Source organism: Piliocolobus tephrosceles, chromosome 14, assembly GCF_002776525.5.
Source record: "Piliocolobus tephrosceles isolate RC106 chromosome 14, ASM277652v3, whole genome shotgun sequence".
Classification (NCBI taxonomy): Eukaryota; Metazoa; Chordata; class Mammalia; order Primates; family Cercopithecidae; genus Piliocolobus; species Piliocolobus tephrosceles.
Window position 1 is genome coordinate 83,914,483 of NC_045447.1, and position 13,326 is coordinate 83,927,808.

Sequence of the window (13,326 nt, forward strand, 5' to 3'; positions counted from 1 at the left end):
GTCTGGTTTTGGAATCAGGGTAATACTGGCCTCTTAGAATGAGTTTGGAAGTATTCCCTCTGCCTCTATTTTTCAGAATAGTTTGAGTAGGATTGGTATTAGTTCTTTAAATGTTTGGTAGAATTCAGCAGTGAAGCCCTCATGCTCTGGGCTTTTCCTTACTGGGAGAATTTTTTTATCTTTGATCTCATTACTTGTTATTGGTGTAAGAGTTAAAGAGGAAAGAAACACAAAAAGTGGCTCAACAGTCAAAGACAGGTTTATTTTGGAGAATAAAGATGAGAGGGGCTTCTGGACGATTTCAGTTAGGAGCATTCCTCTCTTACAGACGAAGAGTATTTAAAGGTTCAGGGCTAGAAAACTTATCATAGGCTTGGAATGTTTCTGTGTTGGGGAGAAGTTTATTGTGGGGTTGGAATGTCTCTGGTCAGAGGGGAGGTTATCTTGGGGCTTGACATCTCTCTGGTTGGGGAGGGGTTTATCTTAAGGTTGGAATGTTTCTGGTTGGAGATGTCATTTGTGGTTTATGATCATGCTGACCTTAGCCATTAGGCTGATGCCTTTTGGATTTAGGCAGTTTTTTTATCAAAGTGAACTTTAAAATGGCGGTGTTTGTCCCAGATGGGGATGCTCCTGCTCTGTCAACTAGTCTGTTCAGGTTTTGGATTTCTTCATGGTTCAGTCTTGATAGGTTGTATGTGTCTAGGAATTTACCCATTTCTTCTAGAGTTTCTAATTTATTGGCATGTAGTTTCCTGTAGTAGCCACTAATGATCCTTTGAATTTCTGCCCTATTAGTTGTAATGTCTCCTTTTTCATCTCTGATTTTATTTATTTGGGTCTTCTCTCTTTCTTTCTTAGTCTGGCTAAAGGTTTGTCAATTTTGTTTATCTTTTTAAAAACAATTTTAAAAGATCATTCTTTTGTATTGTTTTCTTCATTTCAAATTCATTTATTTCTACTCTGATTATTATTTCATTTCTTCTATTAATTTTGGATTCAGTTTGCTCTTGCTTTCCTAGTTCTTTAAGATGCATCAATAGGTTATTTATTTGAGGTTTTTCTTCTTTTTTAATGTAGGCACTTAGCTATAAATTTCTCTCTTAGTACCGCTTTCACTGTATCCCTTAAGTTTTGGTATGTTGTATTTTCATTGTCATTTGTTTTAAGAAATTTTTCAATTTCCTTCTTAATTTTGTCGTTAAACCACTGGTCACTGAGAAGTATATTTTTTAATTTCCATGCATTGGTATATATTTTTATATACTTTTACTTTCAAGCTTCTTTGAAAGTAATTTTATTTTATGTATAAAAGCAGGTAGTTGGTAATTAAAAATTGTTTTTGTTTTAGAGACAGGGTCTCTCTCTGTCACCGGGGCTGGTGCTACTATAGCTCACGGCAGCCTCGAACTCCTGGCCTTAAGGGATGCTCCTGCCTCAGCTTCCTGAGTAGCTAGGAGTACAGGTGCAAGCTACTAAGCCAGTCAGCATAGGAGTTTTGACCTGCTCCCTTTTTGACCTGGGCTGGTTCACCCTTCCTTAGGCAATCTGGTGGTCCTGCTCCTGGGAGGTCACCATACTGATGTTGAACTTAGTGTGGACACCCCATAGGCATACAGCACTATAGCTCAGAACTCCTGGGCTCAACTGACCCTCCTGCCTCAGCCTCGTGAGTAGCTGGGACCATAGACACATGCCACCGAACATGACAAGTAGGAGTTTTTAAAAAAAAAAAAAAAAAAGTTTGATGTTCAAGTCTGAGAAAATATTTTCACTGATAGGTTTAGCCCCTTTATTTTTATTATAATTGCTAAGATATTTAATTTTATTTTTATGATTTTAATTTGTTTTATGAGCAGAAATAATGTCCCCTGTTCCCTTTATTCTCCTTTCCTGACTCCTATTAGATTTGTCTTTTAAAAAAACCCATTTGATGGTTTGAAAGTTACATTTCTAATTTGTGTTGTTTTAATCATTAGTACTCAAACTCTAGCGTACATCAGAATCACCTAAGGGGTTTTCTAAGATATGTATTGCTGGGTCCCACCCTTAGAGTTTCTAATTCAGTTGTTTTGTGGTGGGACCCAAGTATTCACATTTCTATTCCCAGGAGCTGCTGCTGCTACTCAGGAAATCTCACCCTGAGAACCTGGCAAGAATTGGTGGTTAACACCTGGGTATCCAATGGCCCGTCTAAGTTGAATTTGTTGTTTTGGGATTCTTGTTGGGTTCTGTGACTTTGTCACCAGCTCAGCCATGCATTAAAACGTCTTAAAATTTCCTCTTACCCTGGTTTTTCAGTATGCAATACTCAGAGGAGTTTCTTTGGCCATCCAGTCCCATAATATTGCCAGGAATGGAGGTGGGGTTTTAATTTCTCATAGGAGAATAATTTTTCCCCCACCATGAACTCAAGCAGAGAGAAACTTTCTTGCAAGTTTCTCTGGACTGGTAGCTGAGGTTTCTCTGGTTTATTTTATATGGAGGTATAGCCTTTACAGATTCTTGGTTATCGTTGGAGTTTAGTTCTCTGCCTCCTGTGAATCTAAGGGCCAAGTCTCTTACTCTAGATGTATAGTTCAAACTCCACATCAGTTTATGGTTTCCCATTGTAGTGACTATCCTCTTCAGTTCTAGTACCTCAGGGTTTCCCTTTTGGGCTTGGCTATGCTTGTAGACCTTGGGGGATAGGCATGGATGTATTTCATCCAGTATTTCTGTGTGTTTAATGGGGTGGAGGTTTGGGATGCTATGTAATCTCAGTCTATCTGTTTGTCCTCCATTATTCTTCAGCAGTCACCTGGCAAAGAATGTGGGTCAAAAAGCTCATAGAGGCAGGCAGTTGGTGATAAAGAGAATCCTTGGAATGCAGAACTCCTGAGCTCAGGGACTTAAGCTTGGGTTGCCACAAATATCATTAGTACAGGAGAGTAGTAGGTGGTGCTAAATTGGAAGTACAGTAGTCTCTCCTTATTCATAGTTTTGTTTTCCACAGTTTCAGTTACATGAGGTCAACTGCAGTCTGAAAATATTAAACAGAAAATTTCAGAAATGAACAATTTGTAAGTTTTAAATTGCATGTGGCTCTGAGTAGTGCCACAAAATCTTGTGCCATCTGGCTTCATCCAATTCAGAACATGAATCCTCCCTTTGTCCAGTGTCTCCACACTGTCTACTGTCCCTGGCTGTTAGTCACTTAGTAGCCTTCTTCATTATTAGATTGTCATGGTATTGCAGTGCTTGTGTTCAAGTAACCCTTATTTTACTTGATGATGGCTCTAGAGTGCAAGAGTGGTGGTGCAGGCATTCAGATATGCTAAAGAGAAGCTATCAAGTGCTTCCTTTAAGCACTTTAGGTGCTTAAAGATGAAAGTTCTCAACTTTAAAGATGAAAGTTCTCAAGGAGAGCAAAAAAAAAATCATATGCTGAGGTATCTAAGACCTATGGTAAGAACAAATCTTCTATCCTTGCAATTATAAAGAAGAAAAGAAAAATTCATGCTAGTTTTGCTATTGTACCTCAAACTGCAAAAGTGAAGGCCATAATGCTTGATAAGTCCTTAGCTAAGATAAAAAAAAAAAGCACTACATTTGTGGGTAGAAAACATGAACGGAAACATGTTCTAATTGACAGCAATTGGATTCAGTACTATCGGAGGCTTCAGACATCCACTTAGGGGTCTTGGAACATATTCCCCAAGAATAAGGGAGACTGCTGAAACTGAAGTTGGGGGTACCCTGCTGGTGGTGGGTAATACTATATACAGAGGCTGGGACAGTTGTGGGGTTTTAAATTTTGATTAGGGCCAATCCTTCCTGAAATGTTTTTATTTCATGTAAAGTATATACCAATAACAATTTAAAATATTTTTCTTTTTTGAAGTGATTCTTTCCTCAAACATTGACTTATCCCTCTTAGGTATGCACTGACCACGTACTCAGAAGATTATGTTCCACCATATGAGTATCAGCCACATGTGAGTACAAGAGCCGTGGTCTTCTACCTATTTGTGTACTTGAAGTGATTCTTTGCACCTAGTACAGTCAAACTTGGGAAGAAAGGAGAATATTTTACATTTACTTTGAGATATTAGCTGTTTATTGGAATCATGAGAATGTTTTATGGTTATGATTTATTTTTGGATGTTTATAGATTTCAGGGAAAAATATTGCAGTATCTAAAATATATTAGACACTTTCTTCCTCATCTTGTTTACTTGTCCCCTCCCTAAATTCAATTTATCTGGAATAAGAACCCACTTTCGATTCATTTGCTTTCATTTGTATTGCATCAACACATAAAAGTAAGTGGCTTAATATAGCTCTGGGAAATATGTATGTTAATTTAAGAATGTCCAGTTTATAACTTGAATGTATTTGTACTTTACAAATTATGCAACAGAAACAAAACAAGGCTGCTTCCAATTAGCCTTGTTCTGGAAGTCTTAACCGGGGCAGCAGACATGAGATAGAAATAAGGTATTTAACTATTGATGAAGAAGAGAAAAACACATCTTATTTTCCAATAGTGTAATTATCTATTGAGGAGAACCAAGATATTAAACTGAGAAGTGATTAGAATAAATAAGACAATAGCTTTCCTTCACATCAGCACTAACCAGTTAATAAATTATAAAAGAAAAAAGCATACAAATTATTATTAGCGGCACAAACTCAAAATTCTTTAATGAGGAAAGTTTCACCAAGATCAATAAAAGATAACGTGGCAGTTTATCTCCAAAGATGGCAGACCTTCCTGTTGGCACAAGCCACTCCCCATTTAGGGTGAGGATTCCTCCATCTCGAGTTGAGGTGATCAGTAGAACATGGCAAAAGTGACTGTGTGCCAGTTCTGAGCTTAGCTTTAAGATTGCCTCCACCTTTTAAGCCCTGAGCCACCAGAGAAGAAATCCAGGCCACGCTGTTGGAGAGAGAGGCCATGGGAGGAACTCTGGCAAGCTTGACTTACGAGTGAGGAAGCCATCATGGATAATCAGTTTAGCAGAGCCTGGACTCCAGCTCTGGCTTCCATCTGACTGCAACCCATGAGGAATCACAAGAAGAAACTGAAGCCATTATCTGTTTGTTTTAAAATATGAACCAAAACATGACTGAAGCAGATATCTCAAATAAAAAGGAATAGCTACCATTTTAGGGAACTGGAAAACTAAACTAATTATAAACTAAATTTATAAGTTTAATATAATAAAATCCCAATGGATTTTGTTTTCTTTGTGAATTTTAAGATTCCAGGAATTATTTGAAAGGACAAACAGATGAGAATAATTAGAAATGTTTTGAAAAGATAGCATAACTGATTTAGGGAAGTAAGGGATTTAGGATGCCACCTTCATTATATGCTACATTCTGATTTTTTTTCTTATTTAAAAAAATAATATTTAAGACATAGAAACAACAAATGTGGTAGTTTATGGTTTAATAAGCTTTATATATATAACTCATACATATTGGCAGGAGAAATGTAAATGACCCTAGAGAAATGAGCAAAGGAAATATATGGGCTGTTTACAAAGTAGGAAATATAATCAACTAACTAGTAAATATAGGGAACATGCTCCATTTACAAACAATAAACACTATGAATTAAGACAAAAAGATTTCTCTTTTTGAGAATAAAATTGGCAATATTTTTAAAAAGTACTGTTTGAGGCTGGGCGTGGTGGCTCAGGCCTGTAATCCCAGCACTTTGGGAGGCCAAGGCAGGTGGATCACTTGAGGTCAGGCATTTGCAACCAGCCTGGCCAATGTGATGAAACCTTGTCTCTACTAAAAAAATACAAACATTAGCCACATGTGGTGGTACGTTGTCTGTAATTCCAGCTACTTGGGAGGCTGAGGCAAGAGAATCTCTTGAACCCGGGAGGCGGAGGTTGCAGTGAGCAGAGATTGTGCCACTGCATTCCAGCCTGGGTGATGGAGTAAGACTCGGTCTCAAAAAGGAAAAAACAAACAAACAAAAAATACTGTTTGACCTAATAATTCTTTTTCTAGGAAATTTCCCCAAAGAAAAGTAATTCGAACTAGCAATGAAATTCATATGCAAATATATTCATCACTGAATTATTTATGATGACAAAACTTGGAAAGTACCTAAATATTTAGTATTACTGAAACTGCCTTTGCAAAAGTTACAGTAAGAAGGGAAATGTGACATAATTGAGTCCGTCTTGCTTCTACCAGGCTGAGCTGCTTTTGCTCCTTCTTGTGTGGAGGCCATAATAGTTCTTTTTCTGAACTGACATCCTCGTTCGAAAATGGAAACCATATTTGTAAATACTAGCAAAAGATCACAAGGTTAGACTTACAGTGAGGGCTTGAACTTTGCTAAAGAATAGGCATGGTTAAATAATTCCCTGGCATTGCTTAACTTGCTTTTTTATACATTGCTTACTGCTCCAGAGCCATGTTAACAGGGGTCACAAGCTTTATAACTTCCCCAACTACTCCCAGATAACTTCATTATTGTGAAACCTAAAGAACAGGTCTTTGAGATATTTTTCAGATTTAGCATTTCAGCAGACAGAGAAATGTTGCCTGGTCCTGAGATCCTCTCCTGGGAACTGACTCAGCTATGCAAAGACAGTTTAGACACTCCTGTGATTTCATTCTCAGCCAATCTTTTCAGTTCCCCAGGTCCCAGCCCACCAAATTATTCTTAAAATATCTAGCCTCTGAATTATTGGGAAGGTAGATTTGAGAAATTTCTCCTGTCCTTCTGCTTGGCTGGTCCTTGGTAATTAAACTCCTTTGCTGCAACACCTGCTGTTCTCAATGTATTGTTTTTGAGGGTTGGCAGGCAAGAAGAATCCATTGGGCTGTAACATTAGGAGTAGTATTAATCAAGTATGTTATAAGTGTATGAGGAGATATTGTGCAGCCTTTATCATCTCCATAGATAGTTCTTAGTGTCTTGATAAATCTTCATTTAAGGGTAAAAAAATTAAGTTACAAAGTTGCATGTATATTTTATCCAAACTACATACAAATGTGGAGAACATTTTAAAAACTGGGGAAACTGCCAAAATGCTAGCACAGTTGGCCAATGAATCTTGAGATTCTAGGTGACTTTCTTCATCTTTACACATTTTAGAATTTTCCAATGTAACAAGTGTGATCGTTTATCATCAGAAAAACCACAAGGAAAGAAACATATTATTTTAAAATGCATTTCAGGTCCATTTTCTTATTTACAAGGGATTTGGCTATATCTTTAAATAAATCTAATTAAAAACTCCCAAATTTCAAAGGACTAAATATTATAAATATAAATAATGTGGGATGTATTCTCAGGGCACATAAATCACTAACCATTGCATTATATATTTATGCTTTTAATTTTTTCAGCATTATTTTTAATATTTCTCATGTTGTTTCCACATTAACAGCACAGCATACCATGACAGTTGTTCGCCTTTATTTGCAATTTTGTTCATTTACTTCTAATGTGTTTTCCAAAGTAATTGATTTTGAGACATGTTTTTAGCACTGCTTCTGACACCCACATTTAATGAATGCTTGCATGACATTGTTATTGGATACAAATAATTTTTAATAATAATAATAGTGGATGGTTAAATAACAGAGAATAGTTATTGAACTCTAACAGATGTTGTCATGCACATAAACAAGTGTATAATTCACACATACTGAAAAAGGAGGGAATATTTTCTTGCTAGAGACTTCACCATGTGGCCTTGCCATGAACACAGTTCACCATTCATTCAGTCTACTACTTCCGCTTTATGCAAGTTTTGAAGAAATCTGAAAATATTTGGATTTATATTACCTCAAATGTTGTGCATAAATTGAGACTTGATTAATTTTTATATTATGGTCTCTTACATTTGCTTAATCCACATTCATATAAAGTGGGACAGCACTATAGAAAGTTAAGGGAATGCAGGTTATCATTCCATAGCTCTAAGCATTGCTAAGGAAATACAGAGGATTAGGAAGCCATGAGGTCATTTCCAAGGAGGGAAATGGAAGAAAATTGCAAGCTGTTTCTTTTGAACTTCTCCTCTTAAACTAGATGTTTATTACGGCTCATCTCAATTTCAATTAAAGATACGTTCTCTTGAAAGCTCCTCCATCATCTCCCAAAGAACCAGAACAGAGGAAACGTTGGAAAGAAGGCACATTAGAGAATCGGTTCAAAGTTGGCTGTTAGAAACTGAGAAAGTTTTTAACAGAGAATTGTTTAACAATACGTGGACAAGGCGTCCACGTATTGTTTCATGGTAAAGAAGAAACTATATCCCTTTAACAGCAGTTATTCCCCGAAATGGCAGGATTGCCTGTCCTACCACTGGGACTCTATGCACTGGTATGGATGTGGCATTGCTAAAATATTGAGATTTCTGTGCTGCTTGGAAATGAGCTGTGGCCTCGAGTCCCCCAGGACCCTGATGTCTTAGCCTCTGGACTTCCTGGTTGCATTACGACTTTCCTGGGCCCCAAGCACTTTTGCCTTCATGGGCTCCTTCCTCCATTAAAACAAACAAACAAACAAACAAACAAACAAACATAGTTTACAACTGAGTTGATATAAAGACAAAAAAAATCCGAGTAGACTATATTCTCCTTTTTTTTTTTTGGATTTAAAGTTTATTAAAGAAATATCTAAACTACCTATTGGGTACTATGCTTATCACCTGGGTGACAAAATAATCTGTACACCAAACCTCCATGACATGAAATTTACCTAAATAAACAAATCTGCATATATGCCTCTGAACCTAAAATAAAAGTTTTTAAAAAAGAAATATCTTTTTATGCTATGTTTTTCATTTTCATTTCATAAAAAATACCCATCTTTTCTCCCCTCTTTTACGCAGTTTGAATCCTTGCCTATTTTTGACTGCGTTACTGTATTTTATGGCCATGTGATGTGACCACGTTATTCTTAACCCTCCTGAAATTATTTCTAACATACCAGTGAGTATTGTTATCACACAGTGTTCTTTTTTTTTTCTCCTTCACTGGGAATTACTCTTGGACTTCTATGCCCTATTTTAAGACACATTTTCTGTATAATAGCTGTCATCAGTTTCTTTGCTCTGAGGTGTTTATGGATATTATATTATCAGCATCATTTCCGGGCTTAGCTTTGAGTTTCTACAGAGTTTTTTTTCAAAATGGCACCTGCATTTTTTTATTGTGGTAAAATATGCACAACATAAAATATACATGACATAAAATTTACTATTTTGATCTTTTTAGCATATAATTCAATGGCATTAAGTAATTCCTGTTGTTATATTCATTTTTAAAGATTCTGATTTTAAAATAAATTAAAATATGTTCATGGGCCCCTAAAAGTATTGTGAGCCCTAGGCACTGTGCTTTCTGTGTCTGACGGCTAAGTTGTTTCAGCCTGGACTTCCTAGAAGCCAGAGCAGTACCTGGCTGACTGGGGGCCTCTAGAACTTACTTCGTTGACTTGGCTGAGAAATACTTACCATCTCAGATAAAGATGCATCTTCACTAAAAATCAAGAGTTGGTCATGGAGGAATTACCATTAGGAGCCCTTTATTGTTTAATTAGGATTTTTTACCTCAAAGATACTCCGCAAAGAGGAATTGCCTTCTGTTTTCTATTTCCTAATGATACGGACAGGAGGTAGGGAAATACTGGGTAGAAGAGGGAGGTCCCCAGTGAGGGTCACATCCTCAAGCCTGGACCTATGGCCCAAAGTGAGAATACGCATTTCTGTTTTCCTGCCTGAATGTTGCCTTTTCCAAAGCCACTCTGGCCTGCCCCATTCCCCACCCAGCCTAGATTGCACCACTGCATTCCAACCTGGGTGGCAGAGTGAGACTCTGCCTCAAAAAAAAAAAAAAAAGACTAGGGTTAGACAGTATGATGGTTAATTTTCTGTGTTAACTAGGTTATTTGCCCTGTTGTTTAGTCATATACTTGTCTAGATGTTGTCCTGGAGGTCTTCTGTAAATGTGATTAACATTTACAATCAGTTAACTTTTAGTAAAGATTATTCCAGATAATGTAAGTGGGCCTCATTGAATCAGTTTATAGCCTTACATGTAAAACATTAAGGTTTTCTGAGAAAAAGGAATTCAGTCTCAAGATTGTAACATAGAAATCTTGCCTGAGTTACTTGCCTCACAATCATGTGAGCCAATTCCTTAAAATCAATCTCTCTCTCTCTCTCTATCTGTGTGTGTGTGTGTGAGTATTCTATTGATTCTGTTTTTCTGGAGATCCTTGACTGATACACAATGATCTTTCCTTCTGGCTCTCAAATTCTATTATTTGATTTGATTTGATTCTATCTCAATGATCTTATCCCATTGAAATAGACATTTATTTATGGCCAAGTATCCTTTTGGTAGACATTTATTTCAAACTTGGTTGAAAATTAAGTGTTAATTATACTTAACTATAAATTAATTATTTTAACTTCCTGCTCATCTTGTGTATCACCAACAGTAGAGAAATTGTAGGGTCTTAATTCTCAGTTCTTTTAGTAGAGAGATACCCTATTTCTCCAGAAACTTAACTTTTGCCTTATATTGCCGTCTGAAGTTATTTATTAATTTTTTTGAGACAGAGTCTTGCTCTGTCACCCAGGCTGGAGTGCAGTGGCATGATCTCAGCTCACTGCAACCTCTACCTTCCAGGCTCAAGTGATCCTCTTGCCTCAGCCTCTGAAAGTGCTGGGATTACAGGCATGAGCTACTGCGCCTGGCCTGGTCTAACATTTATTTCTAAGTTAGGCCATAAAGCTAAGTTCTGTTTCAGAGAACTTGGAATTATGAGATATTTTATTTTCTTCTTTTTGTTATCTTCAATTTCTACAGTGAACATATATGACTTTTGTTCATATATGTATGGAGAAATAAAGTTTTAAAGATTGAGAAGCCTAGGCCTCAAATTGATATACAGCCCATTAATTCATTCCATTATAAAACAGTGGCAGAGGTAAATGTCTTCACATAATATAGACAGAAGAATAAGAAAAATCATATTTGTGTTTTATGTGATTGAAGTGATAGAACCAATCAATTTTGTGCATTAGAAAGAAATAAATATATCAATAGCTAATGTTTAATTGTGTATTGCTTAGTTTTTGATGCTGGCCATAACTAAAATTTATGTGATATTAATCTTTAAAAGTCAATTTATTTGTGAAGTGTTCATTTACATGGATCTTCATTTTTTTTGTAGTGAAACCTTATTATGTTGACTGGATTCATTAGTGGTAAAGAAATTTGTATTTCTATCCACAGCCTAAATGTCTTTGTACTTTCCATGACTATTTCCCTGTAGCTAAGAGTCTCATGCTCTGTTAATACCTGTTTGTTACAAATGCTTCTCCCTCCTAAAACTTGATCAAATAAATGGTAGTAAATATTTCTTAAATACATAAGAATATATCCCACTAGTTACATATTTATTTAGCTACATTTACCAATTATTCTTATGTTCGTGATACAATCATTGGAGGAAAAAATATCCAATAGAAATAAAATCTGGTCAGGTGTGGTAGCTCACACCTGTCATCCCAATGCTTTGGGAGGCTCGAGATGGGAAAATGGTTTGAGGCCAAGAGTTTAAACCTGCAATGAGCTATCATCGCACCACTGCACTCCAGGTTGGGGGACAAAGTGAGACTCTGTCTCTGAAAAAAAAATTTTTGAAAAAATAAGAGAAATAAAATATTTGAAATTTAGTGAAGGAAATTAATGAGGGAATCCGCCTGAGATACCCACCCCCCATTGGTCCCCAGGGTAGATGAGGTAGGTTTGACTGTAGGGTAATTCTTTTTTTCCTCCCACCATTCTGCACGTGTGCTTACAAGACAACCTTATTAGAGAAAGGCAGGTCTTCAGTCAAGTGCGTGTAATTGGTAAAGACTTTTATACATGATGTATGCTGGAAATAATGAAACAAAATATCACAACAATTTACTTTTATATCTATTTTCATTCCATCCAATGTGACATTGACATAAATAAGCTTACTAACTCAAATATCATTTTAAGAGTAAATGGAATACTCAAAATGAGCATCCTTATAGGCATACTAGAGAAGAATGGTCTTTGCTGTACCATTGCCAGGTGGCTAATAGCTATCTTTAATGGCGGACGCAAGGTTAGTTTGCACTGACTAATTTGGCCAGGAAACATAACCCATTATGCATTTTTATGAACGATCTGGATGAAGGAATTGAGACTATGCTTCCAAATTATCTTGTAATATTATATTAGGCAGAGTTACTATGTTCCAGAAGGCAGTCCTAAAACTGAAAATGACCTTGAAAAATAAAACTATCAGAAATGAAAGGTCCTAAAGAAAAAGGATGAAATCCTATATGAATGAGTAGAACCAAGGAATAACCTACCAGAAGATTGGAAAAAATTGGCTAAGGACTGGCTGTACAGTTGACTAAGAAGTAGCAGTATCATTTTATTCTTAAAAAAGGTGCACGAGATAATGGTGCTTAGAGTAAGGATAGAGCACACAAGGGGCAATGGGGGTGGAGGTGGAGAGGATACCGGGACAGCCCATCGTTTAAGATACATTAGGCCGTGTGTGGTGGCTCACGCCGGTAATCGCAACACTTTGGGAGGCCGAGGCGGGTGGACCACCTGAAGTCAGGAGTTCAAGACCAGCCTCAACAGGGAGAAACCCCATCTCTACTAAAAATACAAAATTAGCTGGGCGTGGTGGTGCATGCCTGTAATCCCAGCTACTCGGGAGACTGAGGCAGGAGAATTGCTTGAACCTGGGAGGCGGAGGTTGCGGTGAGCTGAGAGCGTGCCATTGCACTCCAGCCTGGGCAACAAGAACTCTGTCTCAAAAAAAAGAAAAAAAAAAAGGTTCCATTAATGCATTTTACTGATGTAAGTGGTAAAACCATGAGGGAAGGTGGGTTGGGGGAACCACTCACTAAGACGATCCTCCTTTAACATCCTAACCTGCCTTGCCATGATCTGTGAAAGAAAAAAGAGAAGGAAGAGAACAAGAAGAAAAGAAAGAAGAATGCTTTCTTAACCAATTTTCTGAAGGCCAGTTTTCCCCTATGGTGATTCTTTTGCTGCAACTCCAGTGCTTCCTGTTTTAGCAGGACCTGTTTTGCCTACAGCATTCCTTTCTCTGATGCTCTTTCTTTTCCTCCTTCTACCAGCATGTTTTATGGGACTCCCTCAACCCTTCACTGAAAATGCACCCTCAAGGGTGGCTAGAGGTTAATTGATATTGTTGTGTTTTGTCAGGTGCTACTCTGGGTTAGGCTTCTTTGGAGCTTAGCAGTTGTTGGTTACCACCACATTCTTCAGCCT

At 37.1% G+C, this 13,326-nt stretch overlaps 1 protein-coding gene across 3 annotated transcripts in view; it reads left to right on the forward strand.

Moving 5' to 3' along the window:
• Nucleotides 1-13,326, forward strand: part of C14H9orf135 (chromosome 14 C9orf135 homolog) — an 85,064-nt gene that overhangs the window by 64,307 nt on the left and 7,431 nt on the right. For 2 of the 3 annotated variants that reach the window (XM_031934114.1, XM_023213414.3), the window contains one exon: nt 3,920-3,977. The exons of the other annotated variant lie outside the window; for it this stretch is intronic. In XM_031934114.1, the coding sequence (XP_031789974.1) occupies nt 3,920-3,977 (58 nt within the window). The remainder of the gene's footprint in view (nt 1-3,919; nt 3,978-13,326) is intronic. 3 annotated transcript variants of the gene reach the window in all.